The sequence below is a fragment of the Carlito syrichta genome, unplaced genomic scaffold (assembly GCF_000164805.1).
Source record: "Carlito syrichta isolate Samal-C Ts95f unplaced genomic scaffold, Tarsius_syrichta-2.0.1 Scaffold126449, whole genome shotgun sequence".
Taxonomy (NCBI): Eukaryota; Metazoa; Chordata; class Mammalia; order Primates; family Tarsiidae; genus Carlito; species Carlito syrichta.
Window position 1 is genome coordinate 37252 of NW_007070545.1, and position 22168 is coordinate 59419.

The 22168-nt window shown below is 45.9% G+C and overlaps 1 protein-coding gene across 1 annotated transcript in view; it reads right to left on the bottom strand.

Annotated features, from left to right (window-relative positions):
• Positions 1-22168, bottom strand: part of LOC103250043 (serine/threonine-protein kinase 32B-like) — a 95459-nt gene that overhangs the window by 1832 nt on the left and 71459 nt on the right. Inside the window, exons 7-10 of the mRNA XM_021707825.1 lie at positions 21084-21215; positions 19497-19561; positions 16167-16175; positions 7430-7450 (exon numbers count right to left, since the gene is read on the bottom strand). Coding sequence (XP_021563500.1) covers positions 7430-7450; positions 16167-16175; positions 19497-19561; positions 21084-21215 — 227 coding nt within the window. The remainder of the gene's footprint in view (positions 1-7429; positions 7451-16166; positions 16176-19496; positions 19562-21083; positions 21216-22168) is intronic.

Here is a 22168-nt window from a genome sequence, read left to right on the forward strand (position 1 = left end):
CCCCATGGCTTGCTGCTCTCCAGGGAAAAGCGGCCATGATTAAAATACATTGTCAGGGTGGAGGAGGAAGCAGGACCCAGTGGGCGGAGCTGGGATCTGGAGGACGAAGCCGGCAGGGAAGAAAGAAGGTGGTCAGTCTCCCAAGGAAGGGCTGTCAGTTGCCTGAAAATCTCTCTCCCCTCCCCTCTTCTCTTTCCTTGACTCCAATTTAAGTGACTTTATCAAGCACCTCTGAAATGCAAACCACATCAAAATTAGGGAAAACTCAAGTGATTAAGACAACTATGGAAGTAAAATGGAAACAGATACATTTCAAAAAGTAAGCATCATTGTTTGGTTCGCAACTGTAAGGCCACCAACTCATCTGGGTATATTGCAGGGCGAAAATGAATCCCATTACAGATTTCTGTTAAATGCCAAAATACTGGTATTTTTGAACCCAAAATAACACAGTATACTCAGATATAGTTATATTGAGAACTCCTGTACCTCTCTCATTATAACACACAAAAAAGCTTCAAAATAAAGAGTCAAGCATAGTGAAGAGGGAGCCTTGATGAGGGAGACGTGGATTCTGAAATCTTCTGCGGATCAGGGGAGATTTCCCTCAAAAGGCTGCATTTGAGCTGGGCTTTAAGGGTTGGGTCAACTTCCACCATTGGGTGTCAATTGTGGCTAGCTGGGGGAGGGAGGAAGAGGGAGAGGAAGAGGGAGAGGGAGAAAGGGAGGGAGAGAGAGAGACAGAGACAGAGAGATCTGGAATCAAAGGACACCCTGGGGTAGGACACAGAAAACAGAAAAGAATGCTGTGGTAATGGCCAGAATCCTCTCTGAGGTGATCATCTTGCAACTATGACTCAGTCTCATGAGCTTATGGCTCAATCAGAACTATTTTTATTTATTTATTCTTTATTTTATTTTAATTTTTTTAACTTTAAGAATTTTTTTATTTTAAAATTGTGGGGTCCATTTCAGGGTTAGGCATACAAATATTCACTGTGCAAGCACCCTTGTTGATGAGTTGTGACCCCCTTTCCCCAGGCGGATTTCCACGACTATCAGTCCCACCTCCCCACCCCTCTCCGCTCTGCAGTTTCCCGCTCAGTCGATCCTTTTCTTATAGTATTGCGGTAATTGCTCAAGGTCCTCTTATGAATGAGAACATGTGATACTCAGGTCTTTGTTTCTGTGAAAGATCAAAGTGTCATAAACTCTAGTTCCATTCAGGTTGCTGCGAAGTTCATGATGTTGTTCTTCTCTATGGCTGCGTAATATTCCATTGTGTATATGTACCACATTTAAAAAATCTAGTCCTCTTTTGATGGGTGGCACGGTTGGTTCCATGTTCTTGCTATTGTGAGCAATGCTGCGATAAACATACGTGTGCAGGTATCTTTTTTATAGAGTGATTTGAGTTCTTCCGGGAATATTCCCAGTAGGGGGATTGTGGGGTCATATGGAAGGTCGATTTTTAGAACTTTTAGTTATCACCACACTGTTTTCCACAGAGGCTGTACTAGTTTGCACTCCTACCAACAGCGCAGAAGCGTTCCCTATTTACTACATCCTCTCCAGCATCTGTTATTTTTTGAGTTATTGATGATGGCTGGAAACATCCATTCTGACTGGAGTTAGGTGGTATCTCAGTGTAGTTTTAATTTGCATGTCAGAACTATTTGAAAGAGTAGAATTGACTGTTTCAGGTTTCCCATCTTCTAGAGGAGGGCCTTATCTCACTATATGTGATTTGCAGGTATACATCTCCTTTGTTTTTTTCTCCCTTTGAGAAAACCTGAGATGAAACTTCACTCCTTCAACTTTTTTTTGTCAGTTCCTGTAACTTTTTTTTCCAGGTATAATTTTGCTATTATGGCTTGATGTTGAAATGCTTATTTTAATGCCTAGAAAAGGCCATATTTTCCTTCAGTATAACTTGATTCTTGTACTCTTGACATGAATCATGATATGCATGAAGCATTCCATGAAACCAGGAAATTTTCGATGCTGTTACTAAGAGCCATGTATACCTCTGCTTAAGGTGCTAGTTTTCTTGTTTACATTCTTCTATAACAGAGTGTATATTCATAACATTGGACAAATTCTTCCTATCTGATTAAGTCAAGTATTATTTTCATTAGGTTTGGCTTCCGGGTTATCTAAACGAACTTTCCAGAACGAGAAACAATCACGCTGTAGGAGATTTTTCTTTACTACTTTTTGTAGCTGGCCCAAGAAACAAAGATTTAATGTTTTATCAAGGTAATTTCCTGTGTTGCCTTTATTAGGTTTTTGAATGCACAGGAAAACTGCACTTTGAAAGTTTTAAGGTTTTTATATCCATGTAGCTTTCTGTATTGCTTTCAAAGTCTTTTAATTATAACTCTGGTTAAATAAATGACTATTATTTTACAGTGACCTGTGATTGTTTTGATCAAGTGTTTTGAACCTTTTAATGTTTTTGACAAACTTCTTTGAAATGAGGCCTAAATTTTTTTTCTTAACCTACAATTGACTTTGGAATTTTCCATTTGGGTCCCTAGAAAGCATCAAGGGATATATCTCTCCTCTTGTAAAGACAGTAAATGACTAGGCTTATTTATTAAGCGACATAAGAAACACTGTCAAATAATAAATGGAACCAGATTGCTTTTAGTTGCATTTATGGATATGTTGTTGATAGGAATGTTTCAAAAATGATATAAATTCATAAACATCTAATATGTTATCAGTCACAATTCTAATTGCTATTTTAAAATGCTATATATAATAGGGATAAACGAATTTTCTTGTTGATAGTAAGCTTGCATAAGATTTTTAACCATGACTGGCCTATGTTTTGTCAACCTCCGTTATCGTTTTGAATTATTTTTCTAAAAACATTTACAATCAGATTCATGAAAAAGATGCTAAAAAGTACTTTTTAATATAGGTTTCTGGTTACTTTAAGCTCAAGGAACTAAAAACCAATTTCCAGAACTCTAATAGAGAAACTGATGAATGCATGAAGCTACTAATCAAGATCAAGCAGAACAAAAGCTGATTTCATGAGACTGAATAACTAGTGAAGACACTTTTATGACTTTTATTTAAAACATTTTTTGGCTCTTCACGTAAATGTTTTATTTTCTAACTTTAAGGAAATTTGCTCTCTTGAGCTACGTACGTATACCCTTTACTGCAATTTGGTGAAGAATACTTTTGTAAACAAAAATAAAAGTGTTTTTCAAATTCTCTTTCTTACTTGATTCTTTCAGAATTCGAAAATGATTTGTGAATGTTCTTACAGCAAATGGTTATTTGCACAAGCCCAATAAAGTTATGCTCTCTCTTTATAGCAAAGAAAAATTAAAAACGCTGGCTTTAGCACCAAGACTTTGACTGAAATGTCATATTTTAAAATATGCATCAAATGCCTGACTTCAAGCATTCCCAGCCTTACAATGAGTAAATAAAAACGATTACTTTTTGGAAAACCCAGGAAACTTAAGGTTGTTAGTAAAGCCTAATGCTTGCCTTGGTTTGGATTACTAGGCTCAAGAGGTTTTAACTCTGAGATTCCTGTACACATGTAGAAAAAATGTGTATTTCCAAAGAAATACAAATGGGTGGTAGGTGTTACATTACTTTTGAGTTTTCATTATCTATCTATAGACTAGACTAGGTCCTACATTATTCTAGGTTCCTCCAATTCAACTTTTTTCTTCCCATAAACCAAAACTGGACCTGCTTTCTTCCTAAAGTCTCATAAGCTGAAGCTAGGTAAATGTTTATTTATTTATTTGAATTGGAGTCTCACTCCGTCATCATCTTGGCTGGAGTGCAGTGGCATGCACACGGTCACCCCAACATCGACCTACTATGCTCTGGCAATCCTTCTGCCTCAGCCTTCCAAGTAGCTGGAACTAGAGGTGCACACCACCATGCCTGGCTAATTTTTGATTTATTGTAGAGATGAGCTCTCGCCAAGTTGCCCGGACTGGTCTTGAACCCACGGGCTCAGGCAATCCATTTGCCTCGGCCTCCCAAAGTGCTGGGATTACAGGCTGAGTCACCGAGTCCCAAATTTTAAGGAGCAGGTTTCATATCTGATGTATGGACCACACAGAAGTTTCACCAAACTGTCTGATGCCATCATCAGAGACATTAAACTGCAAACCACAATGAGAAGTTGTTGTCTTACATACTATAAATAGCTTTTCCTATGATGTTGGAATAAGGCTCCATATCATAATGAGATCCTGATGCTCCTTCATGCTAGCATTTTCATTTGGCAGGATAATGCAGCAATTAAAATTTCACAATCAGTAACTGACATAGGCAAATTAGACAAAACTTTTTGTTGAAATTGTACAGTGACCCCTTTTGTAAAGTTGATGTTCTCTGCTTTCATTAAACCCAGTCATAAAATACTACTCAACGGCAGATTGAAACAGGACCCCTACCTATCACCATACACAGAAATTAACTCTAAATGAATCAAAGACCTAAACATAAAACCTCAAACTATAAGACTCTTAGAAAATGCAGGAGACACCCTTATGGAAATTGGAACTGGCAACCAATTCCTGATCAAAACCCTAAGTGCCCATACCACAAAAAATAAGATAGACAAGTGGGACCTCATCAAACCGATGAGTTTCTGCAAAGTAAAAGAAACCACCAAGAGAGCAGGGATACAGTCCATAGAATGGGAGAAAATATTTGCCAAGTGTATATCTGACAAAGGCTTAACATTTAGGATCTACAAGGAACTCAAATACGCTGAAAGGAAACAAACAAACAGCCCCATTAAAAAGTGGGCAAAAGACATAAATAGACACTTCTCAAAAGAAGCTATATGGGCAGCCAACAGACACACGAAAAAGTGCTCAGCCTCATGCATCATCAGAGAAATGCAAATCAAAACCACATTGAGATACCACCTAGCCCCAGTGAGAATGGCCATCATTAATAAAACAAACAACAGCATGTGCTGGCGAGGATGCGGAGAAAAAAAGGAATGCTTCTACACTGCTGGTGGGAATGCAAACTAGTGCAGCCTCTTTGGAAGACAGTGTGGAGATTTCTGAAAGAACCAGAAATTGACCTTCCATATGACCCTGCCATCCCCCTATTGGGAATATACCCAGAGGAACTCAAATCATTCTGCCATAAAGATACCCGCACATGCATGTTTGTTGCAGCTCTATTCACAATAGCAAAAAAATGGAACCAACCATTTTTTTAATCCAGTCCATCGAAGCTGAACTGGATAAAAAAAAGTGGTACATATACACAATGGAATATTATGCAACCACAAAGAAAAACAAACATATGAACTTTGCAGCAACTTGGACGAATTTGGAGTCAATCATACTCAGTGATCTATCACAGAAACAAAGAACAGAGTGCCATATGTTCTCACTCATAAGTGGACCTTGAACAATGATCATAGTACTATAAGAGAATGGAAGTAGCAGGAAACTGCCAGGAGTGGGTTAGGACTGGTAGTTGAGGGAAACTGCCAGGGGAGGGAGGGGCACACCTCATCAACAAGGGTACCTGCATAATCGATATTTGTATCCCATATCTTTAAAAGAAAAAAAATACTACTGAATTGCTACAGCAGGTCTCACCCAGATTCCCCTATGGTCTTTCACTTCTAGCTTGTTGCCATTAGGCTTGAGATCTTAGTTCAAAACTATTGTACAAACTAAATTTGTTTTATTATTGTTAATTACTTTTAGTGTTATGATTTTTAAATGTTGTTCTTACTGTCTGCTTAATCTTTGCAGTGTCAACTCTCTTAATATGACAATGTCCGTGCAATGCCTCAAGATGACTGCTGATTCCTACAGTCTAATAAGATGAAAATCGATACTAGATTCCAGACAATCCTACTCTGAGAAGCTTTTTCCTTCTGGCCTCTTTGTTACTCAAATGTGGCCTGAGACCCTGACACATACCCACATACCATCTCCTCAACATAGGGCAGAAACAACCAGGACAAGTCCATCCTGGTGCCAAGGGACAATTAAGATGGTTGATCAGTGATACTTATGAAAAAAGATCTTGATCAAAAGGGGGAAAATATGAAAGTTTTTCCCATGAATTAGGTCATTCTTGTCATATCCAACTAAAACAGTAGAAAAGTTAGGGCAGAAAATCACTCAGATGATAAAGCATAGCTTCAAAATTGTAATTGTCTGCAACCCTGGCAGCTGAAACCTGAAACCAGTTTTATTTACTGGTTACTGACATGAACTCTGCAACCCTAAGTCTGTTTTTCTCACTGCTGTGACTTACCAATGAGAACTTACCTGTGCCTCAAAATCTTACCATTGTCAATGAAATGTCTCAAAGAGCAACACATTTCTCTTTTTAATAAAACCTCTAACATTCTCTTTGTTCTTTGAACATACTGAAGACCACCAGGTCTGTGTGTATGCCCCAGACTACAATTCTTTCCTCCCAAATAAAACAACTTAAATTTTTTACTTAAACATTTTAAAAGCCCATAAAGTTATGGGCTACGAGTGTAATTTGGTTATGCAGATTGCACAGTAGTGAGGTTGAGGCTTTAGGATGTATAATGAGAAATTATTTAATGTGTACAATGCATGTTATTATGGCGATGGATGCCCTGACACATTTTAATTTTAGAGGTTCATCTCTGTATTTTATCTGAGTTTGACGTGGGGAGCACTGTCACCATGAGTCCTGGAGGCCGAGCCCAGTACCTCAATGCGGTGTGGGCGATGTCCCTTGCAATTTACCTCTGAGCTCAGTGTCTCAGCTGGAGGCAGAATCATAGGACATACTGTTCCAGAGGCATCTGCCCAACCACCTGCAAGCTTCCCGTTGGATGGGGGGGTTGCAGCTTAACGTCTCTGGTTGTGGCGTCAGCTTGGATTCTCATATAATTCTGGGGGCTCCAAAGCTTATGTTTTCTCCACCACATCTACACACTCAGCCCCCCACTTAACCATTCACCATTCATTCACCATCCACGCATCCGTTTTCTACACCTAAAAATCCATCCATCCATCTATCCACTAACGGGTCCATCCACTCATTCACTTCCGCCATCCTTCCATCTATTGACTCACCCATCCACCCCTCAGCCCACTTATGTATCCATCTGCCCACTCATCTACGCCAACTGTCCACCCATCCATTCCCACACCGTCCATCCATTCACGCCCCCTTGTTCACCCCACCCGACCACCTGGACACCTGTCATCTACCTGCCCATGTGCCCATCCGCTCATCCAATTTCCACGCACCCACCCACTCTCATATTCACCCACTCATGCATCTGCCCTCCGCATCCACTCATCCACTCATCTTCCACCCAGCCATCCGTCCGTCCATCTACCACCCCATCATCTACTCATCGCCCATTAACTACCCATCCATCCATGTCATTCATTCGCTTTCACCTGTCCACTGATTCCCCTTTCCCTCTCTCCTTTCGCTCTTCCTTTCCATCAGCATTATCTGTATGTCAGGCTCACCACCGAAAGGGTCAGAGAGCAAGACAGAGAGCAAACAGCGAACATCCCTTGTGATGAGCTCTGCACCGCACTAAGAGCTTGGAGCCAAGCTGCTTGGCTCCAGTCTTGGGTCTGCCACTTGCTAGTCACGTGACTTTGGGAGGCTAGTGTCAAACCCAGGGCTGTCTGTCTCTAAGACCTCCGCTCTTCCTGCTGAATTCTGTGCCTCTCAACCTGGACCTGGAAAGAAGAGAGCATGGAATGAATTTTCCATGCTCTGATGGAATTAGAAAGGCTCCGATGGCTCAAATAGGAACACATGAACCAAGACAAAGATGTAAAACCGTTACAGTTGGCTTTGAGAGTTCACTGACGGGACTAGCCCACATCCCAGTTATCTATAACTCAGGAGGAAATTAAAAAGGATTTCACATATATTGCTAGGTATAGCTCACTTCTACTGATGCGGATTGGTTAGTTATCTCCGCAGTGGCAGGTTTAATTTCTCAGCCCACTTATCAAATTAATTGTCAGCTTTGTGACCAGAATTATGAGTGATGGATGTGAGTGCGCGCAACCCCCTGAACTCAACTATGAGATGCCAGAAGGAAATCCTCTGTGATAGAGAACCTCAGTCAACGAGAGTAGGATGCAGTGACATTTTGATACATCAGGCTGGAGGCATTTTTCGAAGGCAAAGCACCGCATAGGAGTCAAAGAAAATGGCTGGCAATCTAACGAATTTCAAATCGAGCTATTACACACATCTAGAATGGTCAGTTTTACAGCAACATCAGTCAGCTGCAGACGGTCCTCAGGCGAGGCCAGGTCTCCTGGATGAGAGAGACCAGCTTGCTCTGTGCAGCCAGGTTTCAAAAAACAAAAACATTTTAAGGTACTTCCTCCTCTATCCATGTCATTTTACTCATTAACTTCCTGCCATAGCTCTAATGATGTGTCCTGATGAGGAGCTGCCCCGACAGCTGGTTCTGTGAGCCTCATCCCGGGGGGCCAGGGCAGAAGACAGAGGAGTGGAGAGTGCTGGGAAGGAGTACACCAGAGTGCCTGAGAGGCAGGGCCCAAAGTGGGCAAACAGGACGACAGGCGGAGGGAATCCAGCCCCAGGAGTCAGAGCGGGGACCAGAGAGGTCTGCAAGCCAGGGAAGACGAGGGCGTGGCATGGCATTTGAGCCAGTCTCTTCTCTGGGATGCTTCTCTCCTCCACAGGGCAAGGTCCACAGCCCCCGGGGCGGTAGCCGGCTTGGGACAGGTGTAGAATCAAGGTGTGCTGCATGGATGGGCAAATGAATAAGGGGAGAAATGACCCAGGCTGGTTTTCACCCCTCATTTGCAAGGGGTATGTATGAGCACAGGTTGGTGGGCTCCGTCTCGACATCCTGATGGGGAAGGGGGCTAGTTGTTATTAGATGGAGTAACGGCATGTCCCAGCAGGACAAAAATGGCATGACCGTTTGCAGAACTGGCAAGCTGGCAGCCCCTGCGGTTGTTGATCTGCGTGAACTAGCATGCGAGGGGTTTTTGCTCTTGTGGCTGAAGGGCTTGGGATAGGTCATTTATTATTTTGTTTACACGGCTGTGTGTGTTGATTAAAAACTGGAGACAAGATAATGTTGGACACGGCACTTAATTGAATGCCACTCTATTGGTCTGCTAACTTTGTATGTAATTAATATCACTAGCAAACGCTTGTATAGAGCGGTGTCACAGGGGCTGCTAATTGCTTAGCGTGTATATCATTTGTCTTTACAATGGTCCGATGAAGTAGGGACTAATGCTCTGCTTTACAAATGAGGAATCTGAGACGCTAGTGTGAAGTCCGAGGTCCCAAAGCTAAAAGCCAGGACTTGAACCTAGGCGATCTGTCCCCGAGTCTGTGCTTTCAGCCACTCACGTATCCTGCCTCTCTACAGGTCAAAACAAAAACAAAAATCCCCAAACCTAGTTGGAATTACCAGAAAGTTTCGGAAGGACAAGCACTGAATTGAATAATGGTTAAGTGGTGGGAAACGGAGAAAAGCACAAAGTCATCAGCCAGTCTCACTCAAACCCTGCTCCCTCCTCCCCAGGTAGCCGTTCCACCTGGGAATAGCGCAGATCCCTACAGACTTTGTCTTCACACAAAACTGAAACTGAAAAAGCTTCTGCCTGATGGCTCTGCCACCACCTCACCCCCATTGGCCTTAGGTCTGCTTTCTGAACTTATTCAGATGGACCTGGTTTCCTTCTCATGGGATATTCCTCCAACTCTTAGAAGCCCCCGGGCTGACTGTCTTCTATCTCCTCTGAGACCCACCCTGCAACACCTCTGCCTGCTCTCAGGCTGGGCGTCTACTTGGGGTGTCCGTGCTGGAGGGCTTCCAGCTGGGCATAGCTCACGGGGCACCCGGGCAGAGATCAGAAAGAGTGAGAGGAGTTAAGCCCGGGCACTGGTTTCCCCGCTCCTTCCTGCACTGTCACCTTGAGCTGCTGGTAACATTGGAGGCCGCGGCTCCTATCAAGGCAGCCCCCTCCAAGGGTGCTACCATGAGGCTCTCCGACGCCTCATCGCCTCCAGTCTCCAGGTGGTAAGACACGCTGTGATGTTCCTGCACCCACCCCATGTAAGTAAACTTGCCTTTGAATCCCTCTGGGGTTCTGACAGAAACAGCATCTTTCCAGTCTCTCATGAGGTTTCTCTCTTTTACGTAAAAACTCAATACAGTTGGCTGTTCCATTTTCAGATCTCATCTCCTATTGAGACGATCAGCTCATCTGCAATTCTTATCTCACAAATTCAATAGCAGTCGTTGGCCAGACGCATTAAGATTCTGTCTGTTTTATCTGCCGTTGCCTGAAACCAAACGTACTTGAGAAAGTCTTTGGCTGGAGTCAGCCAAACCATGGGTGAGAGAGACCGCAAAATGCTGTGGATTCTCCAGCCAAACTCCCCTTTGCCTTCCTCCACCCCGCTGCAGGTGAGATCAGCTCTGGTAGAACTGAGATCAGGAAACCTTTCTCCTTGCGCCTTTCCTCAGCTGCCTGCTTTGGCTGCCTTCTTGAGTTTGGTGGCAGAGCTGGGAGACTCTGGAGCTCTTGACCCTCAAGTCTTGCACCTTTTGGAAATAACTGGTTTACAGTAGAAGAAAATGAATGTAATGAGCGGAGAAAGAGAAATAGCTGGGACAAGGAACGAGTGAGTGCCAGGAAGGTTTCTAGCACAGATCCCAGCTCCCTTGGGTCCAGCTGCTCCCCAGCCCATCCTGGGGCTGCATGAGTCCTTTAACGTCCCACTTCATCGAAATAATTTGATACTTGTTTTCTCACTTGCAGCCTCCCAGAAGCCACCATTTATGCTGGTCTCTGTCTCCACAACCTCTGCTAAATTGAGTCTAGCCTAAAGTGTCTTTCTTGTATATTTCAAGTTTGGTCTAAAAATTTCTCCTTACATGGTGAGCCATAACCTAACTGGATGTGTCAGCAGACTATAATCCTCTTTTACCCACCACTGAGTTTTGGCAGCAAAAGGTGGCTGACTGTTCAAATGTTGTTCAAATAAGGCAACGCTGAGCTGTAACCAATCCAGCTATTTCTGTAAATCCCTTTCCCTTTGCTATCCGTAAATCCTCTGATCTCAAGGCAGTGCTGGAGCATCTCTGAACCAGTTCTGGTCTAGGGCGGGGAAGTTGCTCGACTCACGAATTGTTCTTTGCTCAGTTAAACTCTGTTACATGCAAATCGTCTAAAGTTTTTCTTTTAACATGTCCTAAAGTTGCACTTTTCCTAGGCCAAGCAACAGACTGGTGGCCGGGCTCGGTGGCTCAGCCTGTAATCCTGCGCTTTGGGAGGCTGAGGTGTGTGGATTGCCTGAGCCTGCGGGTTTGAGACCCACCTGAGCAACTTGGTGAGACCTCATCTCTACAATAAATCAAAAAATCAGCTGGGCATGGTAGCGCATGCCTATAATTCCGGCTACTCAGCAGGCTGAGGCGGAAGGATCGCCGGAGCCCAGCAGGTCGAGGGTGCGGTGGCCGGGAGCGGCCACTGCACTCCAGTCTGGGCGACAGAACGAGACTCCAACTAAAAAAAAAAAAGATACATCTGGATCTTAACACAGAACTTTGCGATGGACAAAGTTCTTCTGCATACTCCTTACACGTAATGCAATTTAAAAACCAATTCCTTCTGTTTTTCACCAACCTTCAGAAAATTCTGTCCCCTTCACTGTCTCGTTAGTTGCTCAAAATAACCCTGTGGGAAGGCAGAATTGCTGTGTGTGTGTTTTTTTTAAATTTCCATTTTGTGTACGGAATCTTGGGTTCAGAGATTTTGAGTCATTGGCCAAGTCCACACAGGGACCGCTAGTGACAGGCAACTAGTGACAGAACCAGAACGGAATGCAGATCTGATTGCTGCTGGCACCTTCCTTCTAACTTTTTTCAACAAACCTCAAAACCATGGGCTTGACAAACATGATTTTAACAGATGCCTATTATATCTCTACCTGTGTTGTACTTTGAGGCTGAAAGTATTTCTTCACATAGGATTTTTTTTTCAGATCAAAGTTCTAATATCCTCTCCCCCAAATGCTTAATGGTTGGTGAAAACTCTGCAAATATTTGCTCACGCACAAGAGATACTATCTTATAACTCTTTGCACAGATTTTCCTTTCCACTGACTTTCACCATCGGTGTCAGTTTGATCGACCGATCCAGCTAATGTTTATGGCAGGCCCTGGACGTTCAAGGCAGCACATGGCAGGCACTGAGATTTGGAGGCCTGGGTTTGATGTCGGGCTCCAGCAGCTACACAGTCTTGGGCAAGACAATGCACCTTTCTGAGCTTCAAACTTCCATCTGTTAAATGGAGGTAACTGTTCAACCCTATCGACAAGCGCAGACTTCTTTCTAGGTTTAAAGGTGATAAGAAAGGGGAAAAGTCCTCAGAAAGTGCCCAAAGATCAGCTGACGAGAATAAGGCACTTTACAGTCACCAGAAATATCTCTGTCAAATGCGTGTATATGTAAAATTTATACTAATTTACCTAGATCAAATGTCAATACTTTCTAAATTACAACAATTTTTATTTAAAATTATTTGTTTGCAAAATAACTTTTCTAATGACTTACAATTTTGGTTGAAATTTGGGAGATCAAGAGTTAAAGAGCAAAATGGCACTGCCAATAAGGATGCCTTTATAGGGTCCCTGGGTGTGTATCTGTTTTCTTGAGGTGCCTGGGAAATTTTCACAAACTGGATGGCTTAAAACAGCATAAAAGTATTCTCTCACCGTCCTAGAGATCAGAAAGTGGTAAGTCAAGGCTTTGGCAGGGCCACCTTTCATTTGAAGTCGGTGGGGAAGTGTCCTTCCTTGCTTCTTCCAGCTGCTGGTGGGGCCGCCACACCTCGGCCTCCTCTGGGCTGTGGCAGCGTCTCTCTGATCTCTCCCTGCATCTTCATGTGGTCTTCCCTGCCCAGGTGTGATTATCTGTAGGGCCTATCCTAATGTCACATGACCTCATCACATCGTGATTGTTTTTGAAAAGACTCCCAAATAAGTTCACATTCACAGATACCAGGGGTGAGGGCTTCAACATATCCTTGAGAGGGACACAATTCAACTCACAACAGAATGAGAATTCCCAGGCGTTTTCATAAGAAGCCAGGGTGTCAAATTACAACTAGAATAAGTGGTGGGGGAATCAACCTTGAGGACTCATCAAAGAAGTTACCCTAAGTGCTTATTTCAGAACATCTCACTGTTTATACTCCACATTTTACAAACATTCCTAGCAGTACCATTAGTTTACATCATTTTAATATTTTAATTAAAGTTCCATATTTATAAAAAAAATTAGGGCAACCCCTTCGGGTCCCCTCCCACTGTGGGAGCTTTTCTGTCCTCTCAATAAATCCTGCTTTAAAAAGAAATTAAAAGTGAGAGTCAAGAGTGGAATAGTGAAAAAGAATATGGGCTTGAGAATCCCACAAACCTACATGTAGAATCCCAGCTGTTAAGTAAAATGCATCACTGTGACCGAGGGCAAATGGCTTATTTTCTCTAGATGCCAGTGCCTGCAAATCAAGGTTCTAGTGAGGATTAATTGTAGATCAAATGTGAATGTGTATAAAGCACCAAACACTGTTCGTGGCATACAGTAGCTTTTCAATATGTTCAGAAAATATTAGTACCCTCCATGTCTTTTATGTTTGTTTTTTAACTTTCCATTTAAAAATTTTTATTCCATTTAAAAATTTTCCATTTTTTATATGTCAGGATCAGTCATTTTTGTTTATTTAGAGACAGGGTCTTGCTCTGCCACCCAGGCTGAACCCACTCCTGGGCTCAAGGGATCCTCCTGCCCTAGCCTCCAGGGTAGCTGACACTACAGGTGCATGCCTCCATACCTGGCTAGTTTTATATATATATATTATTATTATTATTATTGTAGAAATGAGGTCTCACTATGCTGCCCAAGTTGGTTTCAAACCCCTGGCCTCAAGTGATCCTCCCACCTCGACCTCCCAAAGCACTGGGATTATAGACATGAGTCACTGAGCCCAACCTCTGTCACCCTTGAAAAGCCAGGCTGCGGCTTCCTTGAATTGAGACCTGAGTGAAATTGGCAAAGGGCCCTGATTTGTGTGCAGTCTCCTGATTTTGAGTTTTCATGGAACTATTAGGGTTCTATGATCTCAGCAGCTTTTACTGGCCACCTTCACCTCTGGCTGAAATTCCTCCTGTGACTTCAGGTCACTGAGCTGATCTTCCCTAGCAGTTGGCAGGGCAATCCCCTGCTTGGTGTCCCATGGCTCCTGCTAAGCCTGGCCCTGTCTTGCTCAGTCTCCTGAGCTTTGCCCTTCCTGCCATCTCATTGAGCACATGTTCTAGATTTCTGAGATCTGGAAACACCATTCAGGTCAGAAGTGCGTCTGGATCAGTTCACTGACTGGGAAACTGGAATAAAAACACCTGCCGATAGAATCTTGAGGCACTACCAAATTGTGACTTTCCCCTCCAGGTTTACGTTTGTCTCTTACTTTTAACTGTGTGTGTATAGGGGAGATAAATTAAAAAAAAAAAGTTCAGGCGCTGTGGTTCAAGCCTGTAATCCCAGCACTTTGGGAGGCAGAGGTGAGAGGACTGCCTGAGCCCATGGGTTTGAGAATAGCGAGGGCAACTTGATGCGATCTCATCTCCATAATAAATCAAAAAATTTATTAAATCAAAAAAACGTGTTGTTCCGGCTACTTGGAAGGCTGAGGCGGAAGGATCGCCTGTCGGAGCCCAGCAGGTTGACACTGGGTGGCCGTGAGCATGCTGCTGCGCTCCAGCCTGGGTGACGGAGTGCGACTCCAACTCAGAAAAAAAAAAGAATCTTGAAGGGAATGGACTGAGAAAACGGCCACAGGGGCTCCCCCATGGCTCAGCACACAGAAGGCTGCCTTGGCTGTTCATTGCCTTTTCCGTTTATCCTCACCTATAGAATCAAGGTTTGGACCACAACGCTTAATTCAGAGATCGGACAGACCTAAATGTGCTGGCCTTGATTTCGGGAGGCCCAGATTTCTGAAAGATGCCACTTCCCAGCAGTGGAGTTTGGGGGAAGGGACTGAGTGAGTGTCAAGGCTTTGTCCCCGTTTTACAGATTAATGTATTTCAATAATCTGTGACACACAAGGAATAAGCCTTCCTTTTCTTACTGGTGGCTGTTGAAAAGATAAGGAGGTGTTAAAGCACTTTGCAAATGGCACAGTGGTAAAGTCAAGGAGTCATTGATATCTAGACCGTTGAGGGCACAGGTGAGAAGCCTGAGGCTCAAAGAGGCTGCAGCACCCACCAGGGTCAAAGTGCAGTGAGCAGCAAGACCAGGACCTGACGCCGGACCATCGAGTCCCCAGACTTGAGAGGAACCATGCCCCTCATTGGCTCCAGCTCCCAGGGGACTGGAAGATCTCTATCATACTGCTGGGGTCCTCTAAGGCCAGAGTCCTCCAGCAGGCCGCCTGCCTGGGCAGATGAAGTCTGCAAACTTTAAAGAGGCTTTTGATTGTTTATCTCACTGTGGCTTTAGTCTGGGCATCCTCCATCCCAGCTGAGTGTGTCTGTGGTTTGCTGCTGTCATGCGGTCTGAGGACGGGTAAGGAAGAGGCACTGAGTTCGTGTCAATTTGTATGATCGTACCCTGAAATGTCTGGGTTCACCAACAGATGGTGTCTACAGGGAGAGTGGCCGCTCCTTGTCCAACATGCAATTTGCGTGGCCAGTCCTTGGCTCTGGAACCAGACCACCTCCAGGGAATACCTGCTTTGCTACCTCTTAGCCTCAGCCTTCTCTGGGCCTGCACTTCCCGGCCTGTGGAACAGGGGAGTAAAAGGAACTAGCTCACAGGATGGCTATCCAGACTCAAGGACATGGAGTGGGTGCCCAGTAAACGTGAGCTCTCATGATCACCTAGGCCATGCCAACCACTGCATGCCATCCATATGCACTGGAGAGAAACCTCAGAGCCATCCACTTGGACAAAGGAACCCTTCCTGCATATCTTAAAGCTCATGCAATATCAGATTTTTAAATGAATATTTTCAAGGGCTTTAAGGTAGGTTTAATGTGATTTTAAATCTGTTCTTGTTTCATCAAGAGATGACAAGGATAGAAAATGCAGCTTCTTAAACTCCTTTCTCACCTGGACCTTCTTATTCTACAAATGTTGTCAAGTGCTTTTGAAAAGACGTCTTGGAAAAATCATCCTTGCTCAGAGCTTTGGCCAAAAATAGGAGGACGAGCTCCATGGAAGCCTCAGCTGCCAAGGCCTTCAAAGCCCCGACCAGTTCCAGAAGCAGAAGCTCCACCTGGTTCTGTGGCCTTTGCCAGCTGAGACCGTTAGCCAATAATAAGCTGCATTTCCAGAAAATTAGGCAGTGCTAATTTGAATTTTGTTCTCTGTTTAGAAACAAGGGTCCGGAGAGGTTAGACCCAGGGCACCTCCTCCTGTCTCCCCAGTGGTCCACGAGTGTCTGCTTCCTGGCACACACAGCACTGTTTGGTGACCATCCCCCCTACAGGCTGTGGGTATGCGAAGGACATGGGTCCTGAGGACTCACTTCTGGGTGAGGCTCAGTCCGGGCTTATGTCTTAGTTGTCAAAGGACTGAATGAAATTGTCCTGCGAGGCTGGCCCAGTGGATGCCCTGCCCACCTCCTCTCAGGTCTCATTTGCTGCTTCATACAGATGATGGCCTCTTCATCACGGTGGGAGTTGCCAGAAACTTCTCTCTGCCCAGGAGCTTTTTCTAGCTGGGGACGCATACTTGGCCCAGGTAAGAGGCAGTCACCTGTGCAGGGAAGGGAAGGCCCCAGGAGCATCCTCAGCCAGCGGGGGCTGGAGTTGCAGCTGAATCCTCCCGGGGTAAGAGAGACAGAACTGGAAGGGTTTGTCGTTGCAGACAGAAGATCCTTGTACCTCAGCTCAAAGCCCGCTGGAGGATGCACCATTTGGGCTCACCACTGTCCCAGAAGTTCTCAAACTATTAAGCATCAGAATGACTTGAAGGTCATGTTAGAATGCAGCTCCCAGGCCCATTCTTTCAGATATGAGTCTGGGAGCTGCATTCGTTTCCCAGGGCAGCCATCTCAAAGTGCCACCAGCTGGGTGACTTTGCACAACAGAAAGGTATTCTGTCATAGTTCTAGAGGCTGCAGTCTCAAATCAAGGTGTGGGCAGGGCTGGTTCCTTCTGAGGGCTCTGAAGGACACACTGTCTTGGCCTCTCTTCAGCTCCCGGACGGCCGGCAGGCCTTGGTGTTCCTTGGTCTGCAGCTGCAACACTCCGATCTCTGCCTGTCTTCCTGTTGCCTTCTCCCTGTGCCTGCGTGTCTTCTGTTAGGACCCCATGTTGGATTAGGAGCCCATCCTACTCCAGTATGGCCTCTTCTGAACTTGTCACATCTGAACAACCCCCTTTGAAATAAGGTCACGTTCTGAGGTACCAGAATGTAAATATGTTGAGGACTTCAACATATATTTTTGGGGGACACAGTTCAACACGTCTCAGGTGCAGCAGCTCTAAATGCAAACAGGACCCCCCCCCAGGTGATCTGACATGGACTCCTGGGACCACGGCATACCCCTGGGATTCACCTTGGCAGCCCCTGCTGTGCAGAAGAGGCCTGCATCCTTCAACAGCGGGCAGGCACAGTCTGTGTCAGGTCAATGGTTGGGTCTGCAGAGACTGAAGGAGACAGAACTGCCAGGGGGGCAGGCGTGGTCCCCACTCACCCGACTGCTGACACGAGGAAGCAGGTGCCCCAAGCATGGGTTGCAGGGCCCTATATCCGCCACACCATGTCCCATCTCCGTGCGTTCTTCCCACTCAGGGAATGACATGCCTCCTCCTCCATATCTGTTAGGTCTTGATTGGGCGTGGCGCCTCCTTAAGCTTTTCTGACCACTTGGGCTGAGTCAGGTGGGTCAGGTGGGCTGCCCTTGATCCCAGCACGTATCCCCTGTGCTGCTGTCCTCTGCCGGAAGCCAAAATGGCTGAACATTTTGACTACGTCAGGGGCAGTCTGATTTTCACCCACCTGACCCGCCAGACCGGCAAGAAGCATCTCTGTTTTGTGTCTGCGGGCCCAAATCCTGGCTCTGCGTGGGTCAAATGACGCTGATCTGCTGCTCCTGCCCAAGCCTCTGCCCTGACAAATTAGCCACAGTTGGGTAGACCCATGTATCTACATACAGGGAGTGCCAAGAACATGTATATACATTTTAAGTATGACGTTTGCTCAAAAGATGGTATTAGTCAAATGAATGCTAGCGTCATCGGGTGACAGGCAGGACAGTCAAAGAAAATGGTGGAAGCAAGGTTGAGTGTACGCCATATGACACATTGCTACTGTAATTCAATTCAACTTCAAACAGCCATACAAAGATAACAATTCTCAAAAGGTGTGTGTGTGTGTGTGTGTGTGTGTGTGTGTGTGTGTGTGTGTGTGTGTGTGTGTATCTGGCACTCCGTATATATGGGTGTCTCTCTCTGTTGCCTCAGGCTGGAGTGTAGTAGCATGTTCATGGCTCACTGCAGGCTCTAACTCTTGGGCTCAAATGTTCATCCATTCTCAGCCGCACAAGTAGTAGCTTGGGACTACAGGGATACGCCACTATGCCCAGCTAATTTTTAAATTTTCTGTACAGACTGGGTTTCACTATGTTGCTCAGGTGGGCCTTGAACTCCGCTTCAAGTGAGCTCCTGCCTTAGCCTTCCAAAGTGATAAGAGCCCCTAGATAGTAACCTCGGCTGGACCAAGCCTGAGTGGCTGCCTCCTCTGCCGACCAATCCCTGTGAGGCCAGTCCCGTGGCCACGGCACACCCGAGCTAGCCCCTCCTGGGTTCCTGTTGTCTTGTTTTCTGCCCTAGGCCGCTGAGGTTCCTGCATACCCACCTCACCTGGAAATAACAATAATAGTCATCATTTTCACTTGCTGAAGACAATGACCAACCACCGCAGCACTCTGCCAACAGCCTCGTGTTACTCTTTCAACTCTGCACGGGAAGGGAGCCTTTCCGTTTTGCCCACACTGACAAGGCGGCTCAGGCAGGTTAAGTCCTTGCCTCAGGCCACCCTGGAAATGGTAGACATGGACGGTGGCCCCAGGAGACTTCTCTCCAGGGGTCCTGCTCTTGACCACCGGGGAGCCTGCCTCTCCATGCCTGCATTCCTGTGTGCCAGCTTGGGGCTTCTGTGGTCTCCCCGTTTTTATGGGAGCACCCCGAGGCCCAGAAAGGTAGAGTCAGCACCTTGCTCAGGCCATGTGACAGAAGCAGATTCGAACGCAGCTCTGTCTAATTCCAAACCCAGGAGTTTTGTCCCCTCCAGGGCCCCGCGTTCTCACCCCAGTACCACCTTCCCATCTATTGTCAGGGCTGGCTTCATCATTCAGGGGCCAGGGACCGTGATTCTGCCAGGGAAACCTTGGATCGTTTGGGTGGGCTCTGCCCGGAGGGCACAGCATGGCGGACTTACTTCTCTCTGTTGAATATGATGAATTCCTTCCGGACCGTCTCCAAACACTGCTGCAGGTGTCCATTCTGTCAAAGAGCACAGAGAGGCAACTAAATGACACAGCATCGCCCAGGGGCCAATGGAAGGTGGCAGATTGATCTAGACGGGAACCTCGGACACCGAAAGAGGGCGTGCTAAGAGTCTGGGGCAGACCTTGACTGCATGGGAGGCTGTGTCTAAGGGGAATCTGGTGAAGAGGTTTTTCGATGTTTTAAGCCATTAAATCCATCTCAAGGGCCGTGCTAGAATGGAATGTGGATTGATAATCACGAACTTGGCTTCCTGACCGTTTGAATGCTCATTGGGCCTGCTTAAGGGCATGGGGGAGAAGAAATTCACCACCACCACACCAGGTGCTGAACTTTTGAAATATGTTTGCACAGGAAGGGCATGTTGTGGGTTGAATTGTGACCCACCCTCCAAATATATCTTGAGTCTTGACCTCCCAGTAAATGACCTTATTTGGAAATAAGACCTTTGCGGATACAACCAAGTTAAAATGAGGCCGTAGTGGACTAGGGCCGGGCAAGAATCTGGTGGCTGGTATCCTTCTATGACAGCCATGTGAAGGCAGACGGACACGCAGGGAGGATTGTGTGTCCGTCTGCACTGCACTGCACTGGGGTGCCACAGCTGCAAGCCAAGGAACCCCAAGGGTGCCACCCCACTGAAGCCAGGCAAGCCAGGAAGAGCCCCTCCCATTCAGCCTGCAGAGACAGCACGGCTCTGTTGAAACCTTGATTTCAGACTCCCAGCCTCCAGAACCGAGTCAGAGTACATTTTTTGTTTTGCTTTGTTTTGAGTCAGGGTCTCACTCTGTTGCCCAGGCTGGAAGGCAGTGGCACTATCATAGCTCACCACAGTGACGACCTCCTGGGCTCAGGAGAACCTTCTGCCTCGGTCTCGCAGGAGGCTGGGACAACAGGCACGCCATCATGCCTGGCTAATTATTTTATTTCTACTTTTTGTAGTGATGCGGCCTCGCTCTGTTGCCTAGGCTGGTCTTGAACTCCTGAGTTCAGGCAATCCTCTCGCCTCGGCCTCCCCAAGTGCTGGGATTACAGGCATGAACCAGCATGCCTGGTCATTTTGGATGTCTGAAGCCTCCCTGTTTGTGATACTTTCTTAGGGAGGCCCCAGGAAACGAACACAGAAGCCCACGAAGGCAAAGTGTCCAGGACCCATGAAGGACACAGTGCAGCTCCATGGGCCTCCCCAGTGCAAAACCTTTCTCAAGGGCGTGCCAGGGCTACTCTGTACGGTGCAGATGTTTCTTCCCCTCTTACTTAGAGCTGCACGAGCTCCCTGCCCTGGGAATAGTGCTCACAAGAATGGCCAGAGTGTGAATGACTCCACCTGAGTTACCCTTTCACGGTTTTGTGCTGTGAGTGGCCACATGTATGCGGGTGGCGTTTCCTGGACTGTCAAAGAAGGGGATTGGGAGGGGGACATGGAATGGCCCCCTGGGGCGAAAACATAGCCTGGCTTGATCATCTTCCTCCATGTTCAGGATTCCTCTCCCTGGGGACAGCTTCCGAGAGTGCTCACCAGAGGGCAGCTGTCCTTGGTGCCATCTCTGGACCTGTTCTTGGCCAGCCTCTTCTTCTTTTTGTGAAGTGGCTTGGATTCTAGAATCATTTCTTCAAGTTCAAATGTGGGATCACAATTCAACCTCCCTTTCTAAAGGAGAGTAGAAAAGAACACACGGTTTGTCTGTGTTCCACCTGTCACTGAATTTTCTTTTCATTCGTTCACCCATTTACTCATTCCACAAATAACAATTAGCTACCACTATGGGATGCATTGGTGACCTTTTTATTTCTAATGATGATAAAAAGTGACACATTCTAACTGCATACTTTATTCATCCATACACATGATGCCCCTGGGGTGACCCATGTATCTTCCTTAGGCTCCTATCAGTTTTTTTTTTTTTCTTGAGTTGGAGTCTCACTCTATAACCCAGGCTGGAATGCAGTGGCACACTCATGACTGCCCCAGCATTGACCTACTGGGCTCAGGCAATCCTTCCACCTCAGTCTTCCAAGTAGCTGGAGCAACAGGTGAGTGGTACTATGCTCGGCTAAATTTTTATTTATTGTAGAGACGAGGTCTCGCCAAGTTGCCTGGGCTGGTCTCGAACCTGCGGGCTCAGGCAATCTATTTGCCTCGGTCTCCCAAAGTGCTGAGATGACAGGCTGAGCCACCGAGCCTGGCCTTTTTTTTTTTTTTTTTTTTTAAGTATGAAGTTGAGTTGCCTTCCAATCTGATTTTTTAAACATATTATTTTGTCACATATGCATTCTCATGTCATGATGATCTTTTGAATAAATATCATTCCCAATAATCGAAGAATACCATTTCTGGTCAAAATCTGCCCACCTTCCTACCCTTTTTCCCCTGTGACTGGGGCCAGTTGACCCTCAGGCCTGGCCCTGCTCTCGGCCAGGGGTTCCACCCACCTCTGTCAGGAGGAATTTTGCCTCCATGATTTCCAGGCCGTGGACCCCAGAACCCTGGTGACCGTTTTCAGCCCTGAGCCCTGGACCTGATGATGGCCCAATTCCAGTCTCTGCAGGCAGTGCGGCCTGGCGGTTGTGACATCAGCAGCTCTGAAGTGGTGCAGGGAACAC